Source organism: Kryptolebias marmoratus, linkage group LG4 (genome assembly GCF_001649575.2).
Source record: "Kryptolebias marmoratus isolate JLee-2015 linkage group LG4, ASM164957v2, whole genome shotgun sequence".
NCBI lineage: Eukaryota > Metazoa > Chordata > Actinopteri > Cyprinodontiformes > Rivulidae > Kryptolebias > Kryptolebias marmoratus.
In genome coordinates, this window is record NC_051433.1 from 10,802,770 (window position 1) to 10,826,413 (window position 23,644).

Below are 23,644 nucleotides of genomic sequence, written 5' to 3' on the forward strand. Positions count from 1 at the left end.
CTGCTTTAGTGTGTTTACAATCATGTCTAATAATCTCAGTCAGAAGCTGAAAGTGTTCAGCTTCTGAGTGAGATTATTATCACTCACACTGGATAAATAATCTGATCCCAAACATTGCATCTGGAAGCCATCGCTACAAACTCACAACATGCAAACAAAGCAAGCAAAACTGCAACAATAAAGTTAACTTACCAGGATGATAAAGGTGAGGAAAAGACAGCTTACTACATTACTTACTGTATATTATTTTGCCCAGTTATATGCATTAAGAGTTATAGCCTCATAACTTCAGTGGGGTTATTTATGTTTCAAAGGAAACCCGAGTCTGGACCTGAAACCCACATTCATTAGAAAACTGTGACTTCAACATGTTTACATATTTAGCTCCACAAAACTGCGTCTTTTCAGGCCCAAACGTGTTCACTGATAGAAGGTAAGGGCAAATATACAAAGTTTAAATCTCACTGTTTGATTCATGCACATTACACTAATGTTTCAGGTGGTTTGAAGGGATAAAAAAAGACTTCAGTAGATATTTATTTCAAATATTAGCTTGTGCATGACCAAATGCTTTAAGGAATTACTAATTATCTTCAGATTATTGATAAAAGAAAATAAAACTACATCAACAGACATACATGTTCTGATTTATTTCTCAAACTTTACAATATTTAGAAGGATAAAACATACTTTCTCCAAAAAAGCTAACTTTTATTAGAAATTAACCCATTCCTTTAAATAAAAACAACTTTACTGTGTTTATCATGTGTGGAAAAACGTTCAATAATCAGAAGCAGGTTAAAAATACACACAGAAAACATGTGCAAAACATGTTTCGCATGATAATTTGCCACGTTTTCACTGGTGAAAACATGTTATTCTACACATTTGAGGTTCATATTATTTTGTTTCAAATTCACATGAGAAAACATGTTTCATGTGTTAATTGAACATGTTTTCACAGGTGATCTCCACACCTGACGCTCATGATGTGTTCCTGCTGAGCTCACACACACACACACACACACCAGATATTTCTAACTTTTCCTTCACATTCAAACAGTCCCATAAAGTGACTGAAACATGAACTGAATCAGTTTAGTTTTTTAAAAAAGGGAACTCAAAACTGATCAAGCCGACATTCAGTGTAAGAACCTGAGCTCCATCCTGCTCCCACATGGCTCCCACACAGGAGCCTAATTGGTCCGGTTCGGGCTGCAGTCTGGGCCGGACTGGGAGCCGCAGGGCTGCAGGGGGAGGAAGGCGACCCAACGAGCCTTTTGTCTTCCAGAAAACCCTCCCGGTGCGACCTGAGCCTTCTTCCTGCCCCCCTCCCTGCCTCCCTCCCTCTCCATCCACCCAGCCCGGCTCTGACAGCCTGCCTCTCCCCAGCTGCACGATCCTTGGTCCCGGGAAGGCTTCCCACCCGAGCCTCCATCCATCCGCCATTTTCAGCAGACTGAAAGGAAGCAGGTAGAGCTTTTTTTTAAAAAATTAATAATAAAATCACAAGTTCCAGGAGGTAAGTGCCCCTTGCGAGGATCCGAAAACCTAAAACAACAACAAAAGCACCTTGGGACTTGGAAGGAAAAGCTCCTCCTGCAGCATGGAGGAGAGAGGGGAGGAACAATAAACTGCATCCTCCAGGCTGCAGCTTTTATCCGCGTTCCTCAACTTTTTCTCTCTCTGTGAACAAAAAAACCCGAGCTTTAAGCGTGAGACGTGTCCGTAGGCTGGCAGAACTTCAGCTCCGAGGGGCTTGAAACAGCCCCGCAGCCAGGAAATAAAAACTAATTAACTAATTAATCAACGGCAGGACGAACCGGGCAGCAAAAAGTTGGCGCATTCGCGCCCTTGTTTTCAGAGAAAAGTGTCCGTCCCAGCAGACGCAGACCAAAGGGAGGATAATGTCTGAAATGTGTCATTTATCTGCTGGGTTTGGGGATAAAACATCCTTTTTGTGCCAACAGAAAAGAGCTCTTGGAGCCTCTAACGTGTTTAATGGATGTAAATGTGCTGAGAGTCCGGCTCATTGTCCTCAGCAGCTTTTCTGCCAGCATGGGCTTCAAACCAGAGCAGACATGAGCCTGAGGTGAAGAAACAAACATTTACTAACCTTAACTAGTCCATCCTGACAGGTTAGAGACACAACTTTACTTCCTCCGCCTCATTTCTCCAAGAGAGGCTTTAACTGAGAAGAGTTTCTGTTCCTGCAGGACGGAGTTCAAGAGTCAGGTCTGCAGCAGAAGCTGGACTTGAGTCAGCTGCAACTAGCCGAAGAGTGGGTCCAAGTTAAAATCAGCTAAACTGCAACTAAAACCCGAAATTGGCAGAACTGTAGCTAAAAGCTAAAATGAGCAAAAAGCCTAACTAAACAAATCTGCAGCTAAGAGCTAAAATTTGCAAAATGTATCAAGAAGCTAAAATGAACAAAACCATAACAGAAAGCTAAATGTAGCAACATTGTTGCTAGAAGCTAAAAAAATAGCTAAAAGATAAAATTAGCTTAACAGTAGCCAAAAGTTAAAGTTATCAAAACACGAGCAAAAAGCTAAAATTACAGTAGTCAAAAGCTAAATTGATCTATTTTGCTTTAATTACTTAGTGTTTAAGCAGTAGCTAAAAGCCAAAATTAAAGTAGCTAAAAGCTAAATCTAGCAAAACAGTAGTGAAAATGAGAACACTGTAGCTATAAACCAAAATGAGCAAAACTGAAGCTAATATAGTGAAACAGTAGCTAAAAGCTAAAATTAGCAGGACAGTTGCTGAAAGCTAAAGGGGCATAAGAAGATAAAACAGAGCAGGTGCTGACGTAGAGTTCAGAGAATGTTTCTGAAGTAGCCGAAGAGATCTCAGTGGATATCCACGGGGAATACTTTTGTAAATGAAATGAAACAATTCAAAAAGTATAAAAGTGACAAACACTAAAAGTCATAGCAAATTGTTCCTGATTGCGTTGAAATGTGTCGGAGGAAGTTTGAGTCCAAAAATGAGCAGAAGAAACTACATAAAGAGGAAAACCGTAAATGCTGACTCAGCATCACGCTGAGGGTACAAGATGAGTCTGAGTCCTGATCGCTCTGGGAGTGAAATAAGTCGGTGTTCCGTTAAAATCTTTGTCCTGCGTCGCAAAGCTGTAAAATAAAACATGCAAATTATCCATAAAACATGGGGCTCGATCGGGAACGGTGGGTTAAAGGTGGCTGTTATCTAAGAACAGATGCTGCTTCGGTTTGGTCTCATTTTTAAAACTCACATTTGGTCTCTGTGAAATCTGCAGGATTTTAGTAAAACTTTCGACAAACCGATGAGGAAAGTCTGAGTGGTTTAAAGCCCAACACTGTCGCCACGTAAATACTCAGAGATTTGAGACGCTTCAAACCAGGTTTGTCTCCTCAGCTGAAAATGTTAAGATATATAGGCCTATTTTAAAATGCTCTCCTGTTTCCTTTCATTCATGAGTCCCAACTGTCACGAGTTCCCGCAGGTGAAAATCATGATGCAAATTAAACAAAATGCTGCCAGTTTTTACGCTGCCTTAGTTTGATGTTTAATGCAAAAACAAAACTAAAAATAAACTTCGCGTGAAGCTTGAATTTGACTGTGAGCTCGTTGACTTTACTAAAGAAGTCAAGTTAAAAATGTCTTTAAAGCTTTTTTTTTTTTTGATTTCTGTTTCAGCTGATGATATTTGATGTCTCCCATCCTGTAAACCTCCACAGGTAAAATCTTTAAATGAAAGATGAATGGCTTTCTTTTTAAAACATTTAATCACATTTCCTTTTCTTTTTCCACTCCACTCGATGTAGGGAGGGTCATGGCCGTTAATGGAGGCGCAGCGGAGCGTCTGGATGAAATTCCGGCTCATGTGTGGAAAGGTTTGCCGGATTATCTGAATCTTGGGCTGTCGGCTGTAAATCAGAGCCGTGTTGGTGAGTCTGACGACCTCTTTGGTGTTTTCAGAACTTTAACAGCTCCCGATACAGTTTGTAATGTGCTGATTTTTATTAATATTATTTAAATCGTAGCTGCACAGCTATGAAAAATACTTCCTTGAGACCACAGTTAGAACAGAAAGGGGAAGTGACAGTGCCACGCGTTGCCTGGAAATTCAAAGTGAACTCATGTATATGAGAGAAAAAAACCCATAAAACCCATTAAAGGCCTTGTGTTTCTTGAAGAAATGCATGTCGCCCGCCACCTTTCATGCCAGAGTTTTAGACCAAAATCCCCTCATGGTGAGAAATAAAGCAGAGTTGTGAATGACTCTCGGCTACAACTGCACCAAATTTCACCACAATGTTTGCAAAACTGACTAAGTTGCAGCCATTTTGGTGTTTTCTAAGGTCAGTTGGCTGTGGCGGCCATCTTGAATCGGGTTGAGTCCAACAGTTAATTAGATGTAGAGGCACTTCATATTATTCCTTCCTGAGAGTTTCATTAAAATCCTTCATATGGTTCAAGAGCTATTTTGCTAACAGACAGACAAATAAACACACACAGTACATTATCGCCCATCTTTTATGGCAGTGGGTGATAAATATAAATGAGGTTCACTGCTGTTAAAGTGCGTTGTCGTGTTACAACAGCAGTAATATTTAAAATGTACCAACTGTTGCTCATAATTTACCCATTTTTTTGTTCCAGGTTTCTCCTAATTGTGATTTGTGCAAGATATTTGTTATTTATTTATTTATTTATTTTTTAGGTGTCTGGGCCACAAAGGTCATCCCGAAGGGGAAGCGTTTTGGCCCGTTTGTTGGAGAGAAGAAGAAGAGGTCCCAGGTGACCAGTAATGTTTACATGTGGGAGGTATGTTGTTAAGGCTCTTCTTTTTTATTCCAACTCACGTCCATCTTTGCAGAAGTTTATCTGCAGATAAAGAAACTGTAATCAGAAGACAAGATTTTTGGCTCTGAAAGCTCTTTGGTTTAAGTTGTTGTCTGAGGATTGAATATTCACACTTCTGTTGGTTTTTATTCAAGAACATTAGCTTAGTTACTGTCCTAAAACTATCACTTATGATCAAAGGATTTAGTTTTTTTAATCCGTTTTATGAAAATATATCTCCAGTCAAACATCACCATGTGGAACTGAAAGTATTTGCCTGGATCTTTTTTTTGTCCTTGGGTTGAAACTTTTAAAAATGTCTGCTTGCCCTAAAGTCTAAGCCTGCACAGATACATTAGGGTCTACAATTAAAAAGTATATATATATATATATATATAAATGAATCTGTCAGTGGTAGAAGTTACACAAAACATGACTACAAACGCTTGTAACATAAAGCCATGTTGAATGGAAATTAGGTGTTTATTACATTTCAGCCCCCACTTTCTGCAGGAAACCACATTCAGGTTTTTCCAGACAACAGAAGCGTTTGGTGGTTTTATGTGTTACTCATCTCGTGTGCCGCAGGTTTATTTCCCAGCACGGGGGTGGATGTGCATTGATGCCACGGACCCCACCAAGGGGAACTGGCTCAGATATGTGAACTGGGCCCGTTCCAGTGAGGAGCAGAACCTTTTCCCGCTGGAGATCAACAGAGCCATTTACTACAAAGTTCTGAGGGTGAGTTTAACCCACATTCCTGTGTGAGGAGGATGGACGTGTTGGCAGACTGTGGATACATGCGTAGACGTTAAGTGTCTTTACCCTGACATCAACAAGCACTGTATGCTTCCTGTAGTTTGTCCTTTTACAGCTTGTAGTAACAATTAATTATAGTTCAACAATCTTTGTTCAAATAAAACTAATCACTTTAATCTGTGAGGTTTAATTACTTCTATTAGTGGGAGATTACCAGGACACTTTTAAAGCTAAAATAGCTGTCAAAATATGTAATTTTTCTCTGTTTTTGATTTGAATTTTTATGCTACTAACATCATTTCTACATCAATAAATTAGTTTTTGGAGTTAATCTAACTCAAACTCATCAGCGTTGGAAAATGGCTAATATTTATCATCTTTGTTTACAACAAAATTTGGCAATAGTTCAGGAAATCTCTAAGCAGCTCATTTGCATATGATCTTAGCACCGTCCATCGCTCCATTTCCTCCTCCAGAATGACTCCATTTGTCTGTTTTAGTCGCCGTTTAATTTTCAAAAGGAGAGAAACATTTTACCTTTTCTCTGATTCCATTGTTCTCCCTCTGACTCTGTTTACAGACGCGATTATTTAACCGACTCAACATCCGTCGCGCGCAGAGACTGTCCGAAGTGAATTCGTTAACGTTCAAATCAAGTCAAGCCAAGTTTATTTGTACAACACATTTCAGCACATGGCAATTCAAAGTGCTTAAAAACACAAAATTAAAAAGTCATAAAAACAACAACATACAGTCACAAAATAAGATACCAGTACACATTCATTTTTTATGAATGTGAATGTAAACAAACAACTTGTAATTATTGGCAACAAAACATGACTGCTAATTTTCCACATATATTTACAACTTATACTGTAGACTTTTGGTAGTGAATGATACGCATTTAGTGTTTTGTTTTTTTTAACCGTAGATGATACACATATACAAAATGTTCATATTAAAATCATTGAAAAATTGCATATTTTGACAGCAATTAATAAAAGATTAGGAGGAACAGCCAGAGACTTTATTTAGCAGCCAAAGTCTAGAGAAAAACTAAAACAAAAAACCTTTAGAAAGCCTGGAGAAATATTGATCATGACCACTTTAAACTTTGTTCCCAATCAATTTCTGATCTTTTAAAGAGATTATGAGTGGATTAAATTATTTTTGCAATACTTTCTTTAGGATTTTTTTTAGATTTGTAGATATTTTCCCTCTTTGTTTTATTGTGCATATGTGTGTAAAAATAAAGTGTAGCACCCTTTTGGAATGTCATGTTGTTTCATGTCTTTAAGAAGTTATAACATGTAGCTATTGTGGTATAATTATCTGCTCAGTTCTGTAAGTGTTTATAGGACAGATTAGATGCACAGTAGAGCCCAAATACACCACCCCCCTCCTCCTCCCGGAACCTCCCAACAAGCCGGGCTGTGATTGGTTGGCCGAGCTCATCTCTCACTGTTGCAGCCAATCAGGCCGGGAGAGGAGCTGCTGGTGTGGTACACGGTGGAAGACAACCCCGAGATAACAGCTGCGCTGGAGGAAGAAAGAGCCAGCAGCCTGAGCAGGAAAAACTCACACAGGGCGAAGCGAGGTGAGGCCTCTTAACCCCGGGCTGTTCTGCCGTTTCGGGCTCCGGTTCGCCTACGCAGACATCCCCCCGAGCCGCCTTCAGACCGATGCTAGCCGTAAGAGACGAGCCGTAGCTGGTTGTGACTGAAAGAAGGCTAGTGGAAGCTAGCGACTGAGCGATGTATCTGCGGGGGCTTTTCTGTACTTCCATACCTGGCTTAAAACTCGTCAGTGACGCCATATTTAGCTCCACATGAACAACACGTTGCCTCGGAATGTGCTATTTACCCGCTAAACGAGTGTTTGAGCCGCTTTTTTGCCTCCCATCTGGGTCCGACGTGGTTGAGGATGTGACCTTCCTTGAGTTCATCCATCGGGGGAGCCTCTCTACTTGATGGTGGCCTAGCAGCTTAGCTAACTAACCAGCTTCCTTATCTGACTGCTGGCTCGTTTTAACGGACGCGCATTTGATGGGAGCCTAAAACACAGGGGGTAAATTAATTGTCTGAAGTCGGCCCGGGTGTGGTTTTGGTCCACGGTAACCAGTTGATCGAGCTGTCAGACTTGAACTAATGTTAGCATGAGGCTAATCGGCTCGACGCACGGACATCTCGGTGAGGAGGAGCCGATGGTTAACTAACCGGGTTGGATGAAATCACACATTTTGACCAAATAAACAGCAGATATAGTCAGTTTGGCGATTGTTAACTCGTAGGAGCTTTAACCTGAAGTAAGTAAACTCGAAATTGGAAGAAAAGAGGCAAAACTGGCAGTTATTAAACATCTGCAACACTCCCCCCCCCCCCCCCCCCCCGTCAAAGTAACCTGATCATAACATGTGAATCTGGCTCTGTCACATTAAGAGGCCTACCATCACCTGTGTTTGTCACTTTTAGGAAAAACCCGCCTTATTTGTATCCCATATACATCCACCAGTATGAACTTTGAACATGTTTTCACACTGATGTACCATAAAGAGGGGGAAAAAAAAACATGCACTGTGGTCTGATCAGGCCTGCTGCAAGCTACTTTACTTCATATTTTTGCTAAACAGATTTAATTTTAAATGAGATTATGTTCAAGCATTTATTATGCCTGTCTAGGTAACATGTTATTTGTTGGAACGGTCTCATAACTGTGCAGTAAAACAAAATGAAGTTTGCAGCTGAGTAGATACACATTAAAAATATTAAAGGAAAAGGCAAGCTTTAAGAGCTTACAGACAATGTAATGACAGGTTAGCAATGACAATTAGCAGGTAAGTAACTACATAATAATAGTTGTGACAAACAATGTATTATAGCACACATGGCAGTGCAAGCATTTGTGCATAAAGTTCATATAGCCATTTGTAACTCATAACTATAAATATAGATACTGTAGACAGAAATGTGACGAGTCTTGACTTTGTGTTACTGTGTAATTACCCTGACGCAGGAGGCAGTTCCCTCCTTGAAACGCAAGAAAAGTAATAATTGGAGTAGAAAATCAAATTAGTGACCCTCGAGTGACATTGTAGTGTTCCTGTGGCGTTTGTCATGAAAGGACCTTGTTTAAGTGTCCGCAGAGGACTCGAGGCAGCGCGTCCTTCCGTGTAATCACTACATTGTGATATTGTGAGTTTTGGCAGCCATTTATCAGACTTCAAAACCAACTAGGGCTGCCATGTTCATAAACGATGAAGATAGCAGTTAACTGCTGTGCAAATCTTTGTAATTAATCGTTTGAATTTATGCAGATTTTTATTTTATTTGTATTATTGTAAAAGCCTAAGGCTTAACATCCATGCTGCTTAAACAACAGGTGGTTTAATTCTACTAGTTTTGGTTGTTTAGTGGCTTTGTCTACCAGCTTTTTAGGTGCAAGTTTAACTAATAATTAAATTATCGTGCTGTCATTTTCTTTTGGTTTAAAACTAAATTACCCCCCCAGTTGCCCTCTGGTGTTTTGCCGTAGAACATGTGAATTTTAAAACCTTTTGAAGATTATTCAAAATGTACTGCTTTGGATAATAAGTGTCAGATGTCTCAAGACAAAAGGTTGTTGGTGTTAACTTTGCACTCAAGTGTCATTAAACTGCAGTAAAGAGACAGGAAGTGTGTTGGATATAAAAAAAAAAAAAGCAAAACGGCAGCAGTCAAACCTCAGCCAGTCAAAGAAAGATGTGGAAGTACTTGAAATGTTGCAGTTCTGTTAGCTTGATCAAATTGTTTTGAATTTAAAAAAAAGTGGTAAAATGAATTCATCACATCCAGCTCAAGTAAGTAAGAAATGCAGCAGGGTAGTTTGCTACGGCGAGTCTTAAACTGAAAAGTTTTAAAGAGTTTCCCGTCAGTTTGATCAGGAACATGTTGGCTGCAAGTTCAGATAATTTGGTAAAACAACTTCAACTTAAAATTTTTAGATGCTCATGAGTCAGCAGATAGTAATAAGAAGAAATTGTTGCACAAGTGACGAAGTTTTGCATTCGAGGCTTCAGGTTCCAAGATACGAGTGTGGCCGAAGCCGAAAATGATTATTTTTGTTCACTAAAATTAATTTTCTGTAAATGAGAGGAATTGTACATTTGACACTGTGTTCATGTTGTTGTTCTGAATATTTGTAGGATTTTTGTAGTGCATTCTGCATCAGTACTTTGACATGTTGTTGACGTTTCTGGCAGCCAAATGTTTGCCCCCCCCAAAAAAAAAAAAAAAAAAAAGGGTATCAGGAATTAAGTGTAAAACACTTAGTTTTACACTTAATTATTACACTTGCTGTTGTATTAACTGTATACACTTAATTAGTTTCACACTTAGTTATTTTGTACACTTGTCATTTGTAAGCTTGTGTTGTAATGAAGTTCTGCTCTCTCTCTCTCTCTTTCTCTTTGTGTGTGTGTGTGTGTGTGTGTGTGTGTGTACTTGCAGCCAGAAGAAAGCTGCTGGAGAAAGCCAGACTGGCTGGTTTGGGTGGATTCGAGGAAACAAGTGGAACTGAACCTACTGTCAGGGAGATGTGGGAAGTGGGAGAAGGTAAGTTGGCTTTAGCTCGATGCATGCTCTCCAAATCTTTGAAAACAAACAAAAATTAAATCTATTAAACCAAAAATGTTTTAATGAGAGAACACGATTCTTTTACAGGTGTGAAGGAGGAGAATGAGAGGCCGTCAGACATCTCACAGGAACTCAAGGAAGTCCGTCCCGTGGAAAGCACAGCCCGTAAAGATGCGCAGGGTGTGCCAGCGTCAGTGATGGACAGGGGGAATTGGGCAGCAGAGGAGGAAGAGGAGGAGGATGAAGAAGAGGAAGAGGAGGAGGAAGAAGAAGAAGAAGAGGAGGAGGATGCTGATGGTTCACATGATCACCAAACCTCTCAACAATCAGCTGTGGTTGACAAGCAGTCTGGCCCGTCGCTAACCAGTGATTCAAAAAGCCATAATAGTTCCCGTGCGAATTTGAAATTTCCCTCTCTTGCACTACAAGAACAGGAGGTGGATCCCAATGGTGAACCTGAGGGAAACCCCCAAGAAGAATCCTATCCCTGTCACCACTGTGAGCGCCACTTCTCCAGCAGACAAGGACTGGAGCGTCACATCCACATTCATGGTGTCAGCGGCCAGCAAGCACAACTCTTTAAGTGCCGATACTGCAACAAGTCCTTTGGCTCACAAGTGGGAAGGCGGCGGCATGAGAGAAGGCATGAAAGTGCGTCGAAGAAAAGGCCCAACTCCCTGGCTGGATCCGTCAGTCTGCTCAGCCCGGTGGTGCAAACAGATTCAAGTCCTGACTGCACCAGCCCGACGAGTCACTACGTAGCCATTGGGTCGCAGTTTACTCAGAGCTCTGAGCTGCAGAGAAAGGACTTGGATCGTCCTTCATTGTTGGATGAAAATGGTGAGTCAAAGGAGCTCCATCCTTGCAAGTACTGTAACAAAGCATTCGGCACACACACCAACATGCGCCGACACCAACGCAGAATACACGAGAGGCACTTGTTACCAAAGGGAGTTCGTAGGAAAGGCATGCTTTTACAAGAAGCATCGGCACAGCAACTCGGTGAGTCCCCCAGCACCAGCCCTCCCCCCGTCTACGTGCCCAGCGCGGACACAGAGGACGAAGCCGACAGGGATGATTATGCAGTTGACATATCCAAAAACATCTCAGAAAATCTCAGCTTCTACATCGACGGCAAGATAGTGTCAACCAGTGCGGTGAGCAGCTGCGAGGTGATAGAAGTGGACACGAGATCAGCAGCTTTGTTTGGTCTGGACACGGTCATTATCACCCCAAATCAGATTAGTCAAGCACTGAAGGCAGAGGGGAGGACAAGTGCTGCAAGGCAAATCTCCACAAGTGAGCAGCCGGCAGCAAAAAGGAGAACATCAACGCCCCCGCTTGTTACCGGCCTTAAAGTTGAGGCGGACACAACGCCGTCGTCCTCTTCGTCCTCCTCGTCGAACCTGTTAGTGGGGGGATTGTTTCAGCAGACCACAGATTCAGCAACACTTCAGAGGGAGAAAACGGTTTATCTCTCGCCTAAGCTCAAACAGCTCCTTCAGACGCAGGACTTTCAGAAATCAACAATAGCCCTCTTAACGGAAAGCCACAGACTAGCCACGCCACTGACAGTCACATCACTACAAGGGTCCGCGGGGAAGTTTAAAAGAAGAACAGGCTCTCCCCCCTCTTCTCCACAGCTCAGCCCTTCGTGTAAAACCGAAAGCTGTAAAGCCGAAGTCGTGAGCACACACGCCCTTAAGGTGCCAAAGCTGGAAAGCCACAGTGTGCCACCTCCCGAAAGCCTGTTGGATAAAGATGACGGAGACATCCTGAGTCCCTCTGGGAGTGCGACAAACAGCCAAGCATCCTCTGGTAATGGAGGAAACTCCTGTAACCAGCAGCCCTTGGATCTTTCAAACACTGTCAGTAGGAGGAGTGACAGTGTGAGCAAGGCGCACGGCGATTCAGCTCTGGATTTGAGTTTGCATCGAAAGCCTGCTGTCGAACCAGAATCGAAGGGAAATTCAGCACCACAGCCTCTAATAAAAAAGAAAAAACCTAACACCAGTATGCTTGAAAAGGTGCTAATGAATGAATATGCTGGTCTAACATTGTCAGGAGATGAAGGCCCCTCATCCTTGGCGAACCTGAGCGGGTTCCATTCTCCATCTCCGTCTCCAAATGTTGCATCAGAGTCTGCCCACCCCTCTCCCCCCTCTCTGACCCCTGTCACCATAAATCCCTCTTCACCAGGCACCTGCATTGTAACATCTCCTACGCCACCTCCCCCTGTTCTGCCTACCATCCCATCTCCGCCCACTCTGCCCAGCTCTCCTCTTTCTCAGCCGTCAGAATCACTGCCGCTCAGACCTCTTCCTGTTCTCTCTCCAAAAATGTCTCCGAAATCAGTTGATAACAAGCCACTGTCAGACCTAAATGAGAATTTCTCAGCTGAGGAAAACAAAGATGAGGATGAGGATCGTATTTCTGAGCCAGTGGATTCCACGAACACTCCACTTGAAAGTCTTCCTGATCAGTCAGTAACGCCGAGTCCACCCGGGCCCACAGCAGTAGATCCTCCTTCGAAAGAAGATGACGCTTCTCTGCCTGCAGCTTGCAGCAGTCCGTTCAATGGCAGCTTAAAGCAAGACACTGTTGCAGAAACCGAGACGTCTTTAAAAACTGACTTTGCTGCTCTCCCATCCCAGCTAGAAATGCCATCCTCCTCAAGATCACCTCCTCCGGCATCACTTGAGTCATCTCCATCAATTGTTTCACAATTTCTCCCTGAGATTAAAATTAAAGAGGAGCCTCAGCACTGTGAAGACGAGTTGCCACTTGTAAATCATGCACCTCAGGCTGATGTTGACTCCTCTCCTCAGCTTGCTGCTCCTGAAAACCTGCCCGTTAAAACCTCCGAGGCTGAGGAATTCGACTCGACGTACTGCAAGACCTTTGTGTGCAACGTCTGCGAGAAGCCGTTCAACTCCATCAAGGAGCTCAGTGGGCACATCACGGAGCACGCTGCGGACTGGCCCTTTAAGTGTGAATTTTGTGTCCAGCTGTTCAGTGACGAGGCGGCTGTTCTGACCCACCGAACAACGCTCCACGGCGTGGGTCAAATCTTTGTGTGCTCCGTCTGTTCCAAAGAGTTCGCCTTCCTCTGTAACCTCCAGCAGCACCAAAAAGATCTGCATCCAAATGAGACGTGCACGCACACCACTGTCGAGTGCGGCAAGCTTAGGCCGCAAAATTACACCGACCCGTCCAGAGCCAAAGAGGAAAGCAGACCCTCGTCGCCAACGGCAGAAAAGACGGATGAAAGTGCTTCACAGGGCGAGTCTGAGGAAGCAAACGAGGAGACGGATGTGAATGGGAATCACGCAGAGGACCCCAACGAGGAGCTGTACACTACAATTAAGATCATGGCTTCAGAGGGAGGGAAGCCTAAAGGCCCCGACGTCCGCCTCGGCATTAATCAACACTACCCCAGTTTTAAACCACCCCCTTTCCCTTATCACAGCCGTTCCCATACAGGCTCCGTTGCCTCAGCTACGAATTTCACTACCCACAACATACCGCAGACCTTCAGCACTGCCATCCGCTGCACCAAGTGTGGCAACAGCTTCGACAACATGCCCGAGCTGCACAAGCACATACTGGCCTGTGCCAACGCCAGTGACAAAAAGCGTTACACTCCGAAGAAAAACCCCATCCCCCTCAAACAAATCGTGAAGAGTCCTAATGGCGTTGCCTCACCCACGGCGGCGACTGCGAGCCAGGGCGCTTTCCGGAGGATGGGCCAGCCGAAGAGACTCAACTTCGGTCAGGAGGCCGGCAAAACAAAAATGAGCGCCCTCAGTAAGAAGAAGAACCAGCTGGTCCAGAAAGCAATTTCACAGAGAAATAAAGCTGCCACTACTGCAAAAAAGGCGGCTGTCAAAGTTGTAGGAGAGCCGGCCTCTAACGTCTGTCCGCACTGCAGTCGGGAGTTTACCTACACCGCGAGTCTGACGAAACATATGGCGATCAGCTGCCCCATGAAACCTGTTGCTGCTAAAAGGGGTAAAAAAGGTCTAGCAGAGGTGAAAAGGGTAGATAAAGACACAAGTAGAAAGAAAGCCCCGGGTGATGATGTTCAAACAGAGCCGGAGGTTAAACCTCTGAAAAAGACAAGAGGTCGTAGTTCTGGTGCAGCAGACCCCGAATCCTCCCAGACGAGCAAAGGAAAAGCCTCTGCTGCAGTGGGTCGACTAAAGAGGCCCGCCTCGTTCCCAGCACCGGCTTCTGCGGGCAAAAGACCCAAGAAGGGCCAAGTTCAGTCTCTACCTCCCACCCCGTCAACCGCGGGCGCTCCCGGCGACGCAGCACAACGGCCGGCCATGAGAATGCAGCGCATGGGCAAAGAGCCGGCAGCCAAGAAACCAGCAGGGGTCAAACCACCGCAGCCGAAGAAAGAAGAGCGGCTGTCCCTCAGAAAGAGGGGGAGAGTGGGTGGTCCGGTCACCAGGAGCTTACAGATGGCCAACAGCGCTCCTCCTGCTGAGGCGAAGGCTGAGGAACAACCAGTGCAGGAGCCCAAAGACTCTCAGGTACGAAGTCTGTCACATTGTCTGTTTCAATATTTGTCTTTGTTTGTTTCATTTGCAGCACATTAAGGTTTGAGCATTCTCACAGACGATCCATGTACAGCTCAGGACGTCATTTAGGGGACAGTTTAGTGACTCTGAGCTTCTTTCTCCTCATGTCCAAAGACTGAATGAATTTGAAAGATGGTAGATGTTCTTCTGACACGGTTTTGTAAATCAGCTGTCCCCTCTTATCACTTAGAAACTGTTCTGTTGATGGTTTTAGTTGTCCTCAATGTCATTATGATCCTTGCCAGAAAAAATAACATCACTTAGACACTGATAATGACTGAGGGCAGAAGCTGAGGTAAGTCGAGGCTAAATGCCTTTTGAAAGAAGAGAGGTAGACTTAGCATTATAGATATTTATATTTCTTTTCAAACTTTTATTGATATAAATCAACACAAATGCAAACCTTATTCTATGTGTCTGATTGTTAACTAAAGATGATCTATTGTCAAAAAAAGTGAAAAGCCCACAGTTGAGGTTCATACTTGAAAATAATAGTTTTTGTTTCTGTCTACGGCTGATTAATTGTTGTAATGATCTCTTCAGTGCAGTTTATCGATGTGTTTGTGCGTTGAAACAGGATCTGCTGATGAAGTGAGCCGCGGTGATGGCTTCGTCTTCCTCCTGGGAATCTAAAGTTCACCCGTTGGACAACTGTCCGGACTCGATGAGGCACTGAGGACGATCTTCTCCTGTGTTTTGTTTATTTTTTATTTTTTTTAATCACCTAAAAACGAATCTGCCTATCTCAGCTGCCTTTCCTGGAATTTAAGGAGAGAACTCTTTTATGGACTTAAACTGAGCCTTGAATTCTGCCAGCCTTGCAAAAAAAAACAAGGAAACTGTAGATGACAGTATATCTGTATATACATATGTCATTACTTGACCCGAAACAGCACGTTTAGGGCTCTGTTATTTTTTTGGAAAAGCTGACATATTGCAAATGGCAATCATGTATCAGTTAGGGTGAGCTGAAATGATTTATTTTGTTCCGTTTATTTTTTATTTTCCCCCCCGCTGGGTTGTTTAGATTTATGATTCTCCTAATGCATGTGCTGAGTAGAGGAAAAACTAGATGAAGCCAGTTCCCATGTGTCTCCCTGTGGGGAGTACTGCAGTTTAAACATGATTTACAAAGTATGAATGATTTCAGTTCGAATCCATGTAGTCACTATATTGTAGGATTAAACCTTCTCGGCTGTTTTTTTGTTTTTGTTTGGGGAAACAAAAATCAAAACGGCAGTTGTTTACTGCAACAATTGGTCCTCAGGAACACTGTATTAAGCGTGTGTGTATGATTCTGGTTGAATGTGCAGCCAGGCGGCTATTCCTTAATCGGAGATATTTTTGTTTTGTTTTGTTTTTTTTGTTTTTTTTTTATTTGATTTCTGTTTTTGTTTATCAGATGTTAGCTGGTGATCCCAGCTGTTAAAAAAAAAAAAAAACAATGATGGGGCCTATGTCATAATCTCCTTTTTTAAAATGATGCCTGTCTTGAGAATAATGTCATTCAAACAGCCTGGTGTTCCTATAGCACTTTAAAAACAAGCTGCCAAAACTTTAAGCTGGATCAGTACAGTGGGTGTAATCAGACGCCTCTACCATCTGCAAATATGAGTAATTTGTCCAACTTTTACAGATTTCTAAACTGGTCGTCTTCTTTCAGCTGTTTTTGACGAATTCTTTTTTTTTTAAAATGCCATAAGGTAAACCTTTTTTTGAAATAAGATGTAGATGTTTGCAGAGATGTCGTGTTATTTCAATTCAAAAGCCACACTAAACCCCCCCCCCCCCCCCTGCTCTGAGGATGAGGTCGTTTTTTGTTTCAGAGTTTATTTTTAGTAAGTCTGTATGTGATAAATATCTCCTGCCAATGAAAAGCTTCTTCGGTTCAGTTTCTCCAGCGCTTACTTTTATCGTCGTCTTTCTCCAACACGCCCAGCTGTACCACGGAAGGAGCAGAAACGCAGGCGGTGCTCGAAGCTTGTAGCATGTTATCGGAGCATAATGAGATTTGAAACTAATTTATATTACCGCGAGAACTTTTACACTTCGCCTTTCAGCATCAAGATCATGTATTTAAGGATGAACAAAGACAAAAATCCCAAATGACCTCAAGTAAATACCTTTTTTTTTTTTTTTTTGCTGTAATTGACATTATAAATAATAAAGTTTTTTCAGTTTGTGTAAAGTTGTTGCTTCTCTTGATGGGTTGTTTACGCACGTCTGAGTTGTGTTGTGTTAATGCTCACAGTTTCATCTTGACCTGTTTTTACACACGTATATGAGATGATGTAAAGTAACAGATTCCTTTTCCAACACAGCCTTTAAAAGCACAGATTGGCCCATTTGGGACAAAAGTAGTTTAAGTTTTCATTTAGGTTTAATAGACGATCGGGAACCTTTTGTAAATATGTTTTGACCGTTGCTATCAGCTCTGCTTGTTGCTGAGGGATTGAAATCTTATTTTAGCAGCACTTGTACTTGTGGAGGTAGATGAGTCATAAAGTAGCTTCAACTTTTAGGTGTTGTGCTTTTGTCTGGGTTAGGGTTAATGTTATCTCATTTAGTGGCGGGTGATTAAAAACATTTAAACTAGATGGAAAAGGGTCCCAATCTACAAACAAATATAATTATTTTGAAAAATTGCAAGGTGAATATTAAACACAAATGTATTCTTTAAAGTAAAAAATAAAAACGCAGAATTTATAAACAACCAAGGAATCTTTCCTTCTATTTTAAAACCTAATTCTCCCTCCTAGAAAAACTAAGTTTACTTTTAATTTCCAACAGCATAATAGATTTAAAACTCATTTATATTCAGCTGTAGTGCAGATCAAAGCACGTCTGTCTCTGTTTGTCAGATTACATTTCCTGCTGTAATCTGGCTCATATTCATCTGTCTGCTGGTCTTATTTTATTTTTGTCCTGGTCCCATTCATCACTCGGGCTCCTCTAAAGTCTATCAAACCTGCCGTTTAACAGAAACGTCCCTCTCGGATTGAGTAAAAGCTCAGCACAGAGCAGCACGTGGGGTGACCGTGTTGATGGATGGGGTCATGAAATAAATGCAATCTGTATGTTGATTTGATCCACCGCCCGGATTCCCCTTTATTCAGGGACGTGTGTATTTGCTGCACTGCCATGTTGGTGGAGTTTATAGCTGGGTGTGGTTTATGGGTGTCCATCTGTGTGTGTGTGTGTGTAGGGATGGCCAATTGGAAGAGTGCTCCACCACACTCATGCTGTCAGGGTGAAATATCACTGCACTCTCCCCTGATTGCTGTGTACGTCGCTTCAGCCCTATTCATAAAAATGCAATTCCACGCTGCTGTGTGCGCCTGACTTGACTGAATAAATTATGAAACGCTGGAGAGGCAGATTTAAGACGTCGAAAAGCAAAACATTTACCTATGTCAGCCTCTCAATTATCTGACGCAGACAGCTCGGAACAAGCTGCTGTTTGTAGACAAAAACAACTCCTGAAAACATGAAATATGAAGGATTTTGACTTCATTAAAATGGTTTGCTATTGTAGCTGAATTAGAAAAATGATTCAGAATTAAATCTTGGGGAAAAGTGACCTGCACAGGTGACAATTTAAAGGGAAAACAACATTGTCTCTGGAAAACAATATGTTATTACTGTCTGGAACGGCACAAGGATGCTTATTTTCCAAAATGAATCCCATTGTATGATTTTTATGTTTTTAAAGATATGATTTATTTCATTAAACCATTCAGTTGAACTCATTGTTTATTGAATCTAGGCATCATCTTATATATAAACAAATTCTTCCACAGACTCAGAAACAACTTCATAAAAACATGGAACAAATTTCCACACGTTTATTGATGTTTTTCTCACAATAAGACAAATATATTTCTGTGACTTGATAAATCTGATGTGTTTAATTTAAGATAGCCAGACTAATTATCCCTATTTTTTTCCTTGTAAGTGCAGTTAGATTTGTTTAAATTAACTCGACTTCAGCAAAACCAAAACGAATCTGGTAAGAAACAACTTGGTGTTATTTGTCTCATTGAATGACTGAAGACAGATCGAACTGAAGCAGCAAGACTGAGATGATTAAAAGTGACAAAATAAAGTTTTGTTACCTAAATTAAAAGTAGTTCAGTCACCATAATAAAGCTGACAACCAACAGAATTGAATAAACAGAGTAGATTAGGTTTGTGATTTCAAACCAAAATAGATTCTAATTCTGAAACAGTTTTTTTGAGTGTAAAAAAGTTATTTCACTGGATGAAAAGTGATCAGGCAGATCAAACCAGTTAATTACCTTTCAGAGCAAACCTAATTCAAACATAAATCAAACCTAGCCAACACAAACGTGACTATAACTCAGTCAGTTTTACAGATATTAAGTTTAACCTTGGTGTGGTGGTAGCTGAGAGTCATACTCTGAGAGCTAACAGATCTTTGTTTAAAACTGTGGCACGTGGGCAACATGCATTCCTTCCCAGAATGCTAGTTTTTAATTTTTCTGCTGTTTTTCAGTTTTCACACAAACTAAAAAATGCACAAAAGTCTACCTAATCTCATTTAAATATATGTATTTATATAAATCACAGAGTTTATTGTTGATCAATCTGACTCAAAATTACAAAATCTTGGCAGCCAGATTTGATGAAACTCGTTTGAGAGTTGGAGTTTTGGCAAAGGAAGAAGATACTGAATCTTTTGTAGATTTTGATCCTTCTGACACCAGACTGCGTGGCTAAAGCAGCTTAAAGGTGGTGAGATTTTTTCCCAGAGTCTTTCGCTCTTCCCCCTGCAGGTGTCCCTCACACAAAGGCAACCAGCTTCATCCAGAGGGCTTCAAACTCTCCGGCTCCTCCGGGGCGACAGGCGTCCAGATGGTGTGCCGGTGAATATTGAAGGAGTTGAAATTTTTTGGCTTGATGGGTTAAGACTGAAGGAGTTCCAGTTCCTCCTGAGGGAGGCATAACTGTCCGCCCGGATATTTCAGAGCGGAGCTGAGTGCTGGACGGATTCAAGCAGCATGCTGACGCTGCCGTCCACAGATCTCCTCACAGAGACGAAACTCTGTCTGCAAAGACAAGAAGGCACAAGGTCTTCACAGGACACTTACTCAACTTTACCGCTCTTTGAAAGGCTGCAAAAACTTTTCGCCTCCAGAAGCCAGTTTCACAGATATTGAACTAAAAGATTTTGTTGGTGGTGGTCGCCGAGGCTGATCCCCAACACGCATTCAGATCGCTAACAGATTGTAAGATTTTATTGTTAGCGATTCGGAGTCAACTCTGCCCCTCTGTTAGCAAAATATCTCATGAAGCATTGGATGGACTTCTACAACTGATTAACTTTGTGTGTTAATCCAATTCAAGATGGCTGCCAGAGCCAACTGACCTTAAAAAAACAGAAATGGTTTAAAATCAGTCAGCTTTACAGATATTGTGATAAAAATTAGTATAGTTGTAGCTGGTAGTCATTCACAACACATACTCTGAGTGTTACTGATTGAGTGAAATCTTTGTTTAAAGCTGCAGCTTTACATGTCGGATTCAACACTCTTTGTCTGTTAGCAAAATATCTCATGAACTATTGGACAGGTTTTCATGAAACTTTTATAAAGTTGTCATCTACAACTGATTAACAACTGAGTCAATTCAATTCAAGAGTGGTAGTAGCTGAGAGTCATAACTAACATACTTTGAGCATAATGTCTCGTGATAATGTCTCGTTAAAACCTGTGATTGGTATTGTCTCTGGTAATTATTGTTTTAATTAGGGGGAGGTTCACAAATAATGTTACTTACATACGCTACAGAAAATACAGAAAAAGTCCTACTTTCTGATTTTTCACTTTCCCAAAAGATTTCCCCAAACTCCGAGATAGAACTGAAACTCATTTCACTTTCACAGCCCCCCCCCAAAAAAGATGCAGCGTGAAATCAGAAATCTGTATCTGATTGGATTGCGGGTAAACTGAGACAGATTGGAGTTTGTTTTGTGGCACCAAAAATAGCTGCTGGTTCCAGGAGACGCTGCTGCTGCTGCGTGACAATATTCANAAAAAAAAAAGCTTGCTGTGCCCCTGTTTTGTGTTCAAAGAGAATCACATTAAATCTGATGAAGACAGAGAGTTTTATTCTGCTCTGCCTCAGTCTCGCAGACTCGGAGACGTGGTTTGAGTTTTGTGGTTGTTTTTGCTGAAATCCCAGCGTTCAAGTTTGACCTTTTAAGTTGTGTTTGTTTGCAGCCACACAGCACGGAGGGGGTAGGGGGGGGTAGGGGGGGGGGTGTTGTTTGCAGCCAACCAGACAGTCTTCACAGTGTTTGTCTCACATCGTATCTCTTTGCGTGGCTTTAATGGCTTCGTTTTCTGTTTTTTTTTATTTGCAGAAGCACCTGTTGAGGCTGTCCCGCTGCTCTGCTCTCCTTCAGCTGGGGACCACTGAGCCAGTTCCTTTCAGAACAGGAGGATCTGAGGTCAGATCCCCGGTGACTTCGTCGTGCAGAGCAGTGGTGCGAGGCATAAAACCAAGGCGGTGTGGCTCTGAGTTGGCCTTCTTTTGTGTCAGTCTCAGGAGGAAACGTGCTGCTGAACGCCGGTTTACTGGCTGCAGGAAGTAAAAATTGGCCTCAGCGTGAATGCCCTCACACCTCGGTTTTTTACCATCCATCAGAGCTGCTTCTTCCTCCTCACCACTTCACTTCTTCCCTGGGAGCTAAGGAGGAGCTAATTTTTATTTTATACTCAGCAGTTTTCTACAATTCCTTTTCATGCCGAAGCCCCTGGAAACCACCAGATGTACCAGCCCTACTTTCACTTTCCTCCTCTTTCCCACTCCTCTCGCTCTGTGCTTGAGGAAGAGGGGGGGAGAAGATGAAGCACTTGGAGTTTGCTGCATAAAGTCTGTTTCCCAGCAGCAGCCCGAGCCTTAAGATGGATCGAGGGGGAGGGGGGTATTTGCACGGGGTGGGGTGGGGCAGAGGAAGTAATAGAGCTGTGAGGGAAAACAGGGAATGTTAGTGCTGAGGCTCAGCAAATGAGGGCTGTGGGGAGGGAAAGGGAAGGGAAGGGAGGGGGCAGAGCACAACACAACAGTGCTGTCCCTTGCTCTGAGGGCTTGGATTGACTTTTACCTGCTGGAGACGCCTCTCCCTCCCCTCACCTCCCTCCTGTCCTTATTCTCTGCCTTTCACAGACGGTTGTCGGTGCGCACAGATGAAGCTGAGGATCAGTGCGCCTCTCGCTGCTCTGCCTGCCTCACATTTGCACACCAAAATGCTCTGGCAGGCGCACACTCAGAGAACTTTCTCTCTCTTACTCTCACTTACATGCTGAGAAGCAGGGCAGGCAGGAACACACACACACACACACATCCCTCCTGTTATCTGTGCAGTGTGAGCAGCTGTATTTCACTCCTCCAGCACCGCAGCAGCAGCAGCAGCAGCAGGAAGAGGAGGAGGAGGAGGAGGAGGAGGAGGAGGACATCGCTGGACATCAACAGCCACCTAAAGGTAAGCATCTCTCCTCTTTCTGACTCCTTTATTGCCTCCCTTTCCCGCCCTGTCTCCTTATCATCCTGATGTGAGGCAGCGTGTCCTTCTTTTGGTCCTCCCTCTCTCAGTGTGTGGACACAGGACTGCCATGGAGGACACCCTCACCTGCAGCCACGCCACCTTCTCCCAGGTGTTTGGACGCCAGGGACAGCTCATGCAGGCCAGTGAGTAGAAAATCCTCGCTGAACTTCATGCATCACGAATCCAACTCGTCTCCACCCTTTTCCATTTTTTACTCTTCTGTATCATTTGGATGATGCTGAAGTTGGTGCAACAAACATTTTTTCTAATGCTTTTTTTGAGTAAGATTACAATATCGAAGCTTGAATCTTAACTGTGGCCGACTTAAGTTTACAGAAAATCCAAGCAACGGTTTATTTTAGGCGCAGAATTACAAGGTTTGTTGTAATTATGTCTCAGGGAAGGAACCTTTTCATGGTTATCATGTTGAAATATTGCACAATTGTCACTGGCAGTATTGGTGGCAGGGCGGCACGTTAAGGGGAAGCAGGTTGTCTTTCTTGTTTTTATTTAAGGACTTGAACTCAACTTCTGCTTTGTGCTTTAGAAGAAAGCACTTTAGAGATGAACAGGAAAAAAAACTGCTCAGCTGAGTTGTTTTCATGTAAACGGAAACACTATGGAAGACATTCTTTGTGTTTCATCTAATTTGATTAGTTTTTACTTTCATTTATGCGTTCAGGTGTAGCATCTGTAAAAAGGAAATTGCTTGTAATTTAGTTCATGCTTTCAACGTGCGCTGTATGAGCAAGGTTAGGTTTGACATGTTTCAATTAAAATACTTCAAAAGGCCAAATGAGTTGTGCAAAGCGTCTTACTGGTGCATTATGTTCGTGTTTTAATCATTTATTTGTGGGTTTTTATTCTCACACGCCACTAAAGGGTGAATGTGGGCGATAATGTTTTAGTGTGTGTGCGTGTGTCTGTTATCAAAATATCCCATGAACTAAACCAAACCAAACCACTGGATGAATTTTAACGAAACTTGCACAAAATCCTCAACAGATGTGCATCGACAGTTGATCAAGTAAAGCCTCATTCAAGATGGCTGCTGTCAGTTATACAGATGTTGAGGTAACACCTGGTGTGGTAGTCGCTGAGATTGATCCCCCAGAGGACATTTTGAGCGGTGACAGTCAATGCTGTTTGTCTGTTAGCAAAATATCTCATGAACCACTGGACTGATTTGTATGAAACTTTCAGGAAGTAATTACTGGATTTATGTCTACAACTGATCGATTTTTGGAGCTGACTCAATTCAAGATGACCGCCACATCCAACTGATCTTA

The 23,644-nt window shown here is 42.5% G+C and overlaps 2 protein-coding genes across 3 annotated transcripts in view; both read left to right on the plus strand.

Annotated features, from left to right (window-relative positions):
* Positions 1 to 1,358: 1,358 nt before the first annotated feature.
* prdm2b (PR domain containing 2, with ZNF domain b) lies at positions 1,359 to 16,227 on the plus strand. 2 transcript variants are annotated; one of them, XM_017408411.3, is made up of 9 exons: positions 1,359 to 1,473; positions 3,682 to 3,722; positions 3,810 to 3,932; positions 4,709 to 4,812; positions 5,419 to 5,571; positions 7,060 to 7,186; positions 10,074 to 10,178; positions 10,287 to 14,737; positions 15,363 to 16,227. In XM_017408411.3, exons 3-9 carry the CDS (start codon positions 3,818 to 3,820, stop codon positions 15,378 to 15,380), a joined length of 5,073 nt encoding a protein of 1,690 aa, XP_017263900.1. In that variant the 5' UTR covers positions 1,359 to 1,473; positions 3,682 to 3,722; positions 3,810 to 3,817; the 3' UTR covers positions 15,381 to 16,227. The 2 variants fall into 2 exon arrangements, with proteins under 2 accessions (XP_017263900.1, XP_037831211.1); XM_037975283.1 differs by lacking the exons at positions 1,359 to 1,473; positions 3,682 to 3,722; positions 3,810 to 3,932; positions 4,709 to 4,812; positions 5,419 to 5,571 and having other exon boundaries at positions 7,157 to 7,280.
* Positions 16,228 to 22,407: 6,180 nt separating this feature from the next.
* kaznb (kazrin, periplakin interacting protein b) overlaps positions 22,408 to 23,644 on the plus strand; it is a 113,676-nt gene continuing 112,439 nt past the window's right edge. The window contains exon 1 of the mRNA XM_017408400.3: positions 22,408 to 22,498. Within this exon, the coding sequence (XP_017263889.1) occupies positions 22,423 to 22,498 (76 nt within the window). The 5' untranslated portion in view covers positions 22,408 to 22,422. The remainder of the gene's footprint in view (positions 22,499 to 23,644) is intronic.

Excerpts from the sequence above, each read along its gene's own strand:
- prdm2b (XM_017408411.3), top strand. The coding sequence starts at position 3,818 with ATGGCCGTTAATGGAGGCGCAGCGGAGCGTCTGGATGAAATTCCGGCT. Across the intron at positions 3,933-4,708 it reads TGTAAATCAGAGCCGTGTTG|GTGTCTGGGCCACAAAGGTC; the intron begins GTGAGTCTGACG and ends TTTATTTTTTAG. Across the intron at positions 7,187-10,073 it reads CTCACACAGGGCGAAGCGAG|CCAGAAGAAAGCTGCTGGAG; the intron begins GTGAGGCCTCTT and ends GTGTACTTGCAG.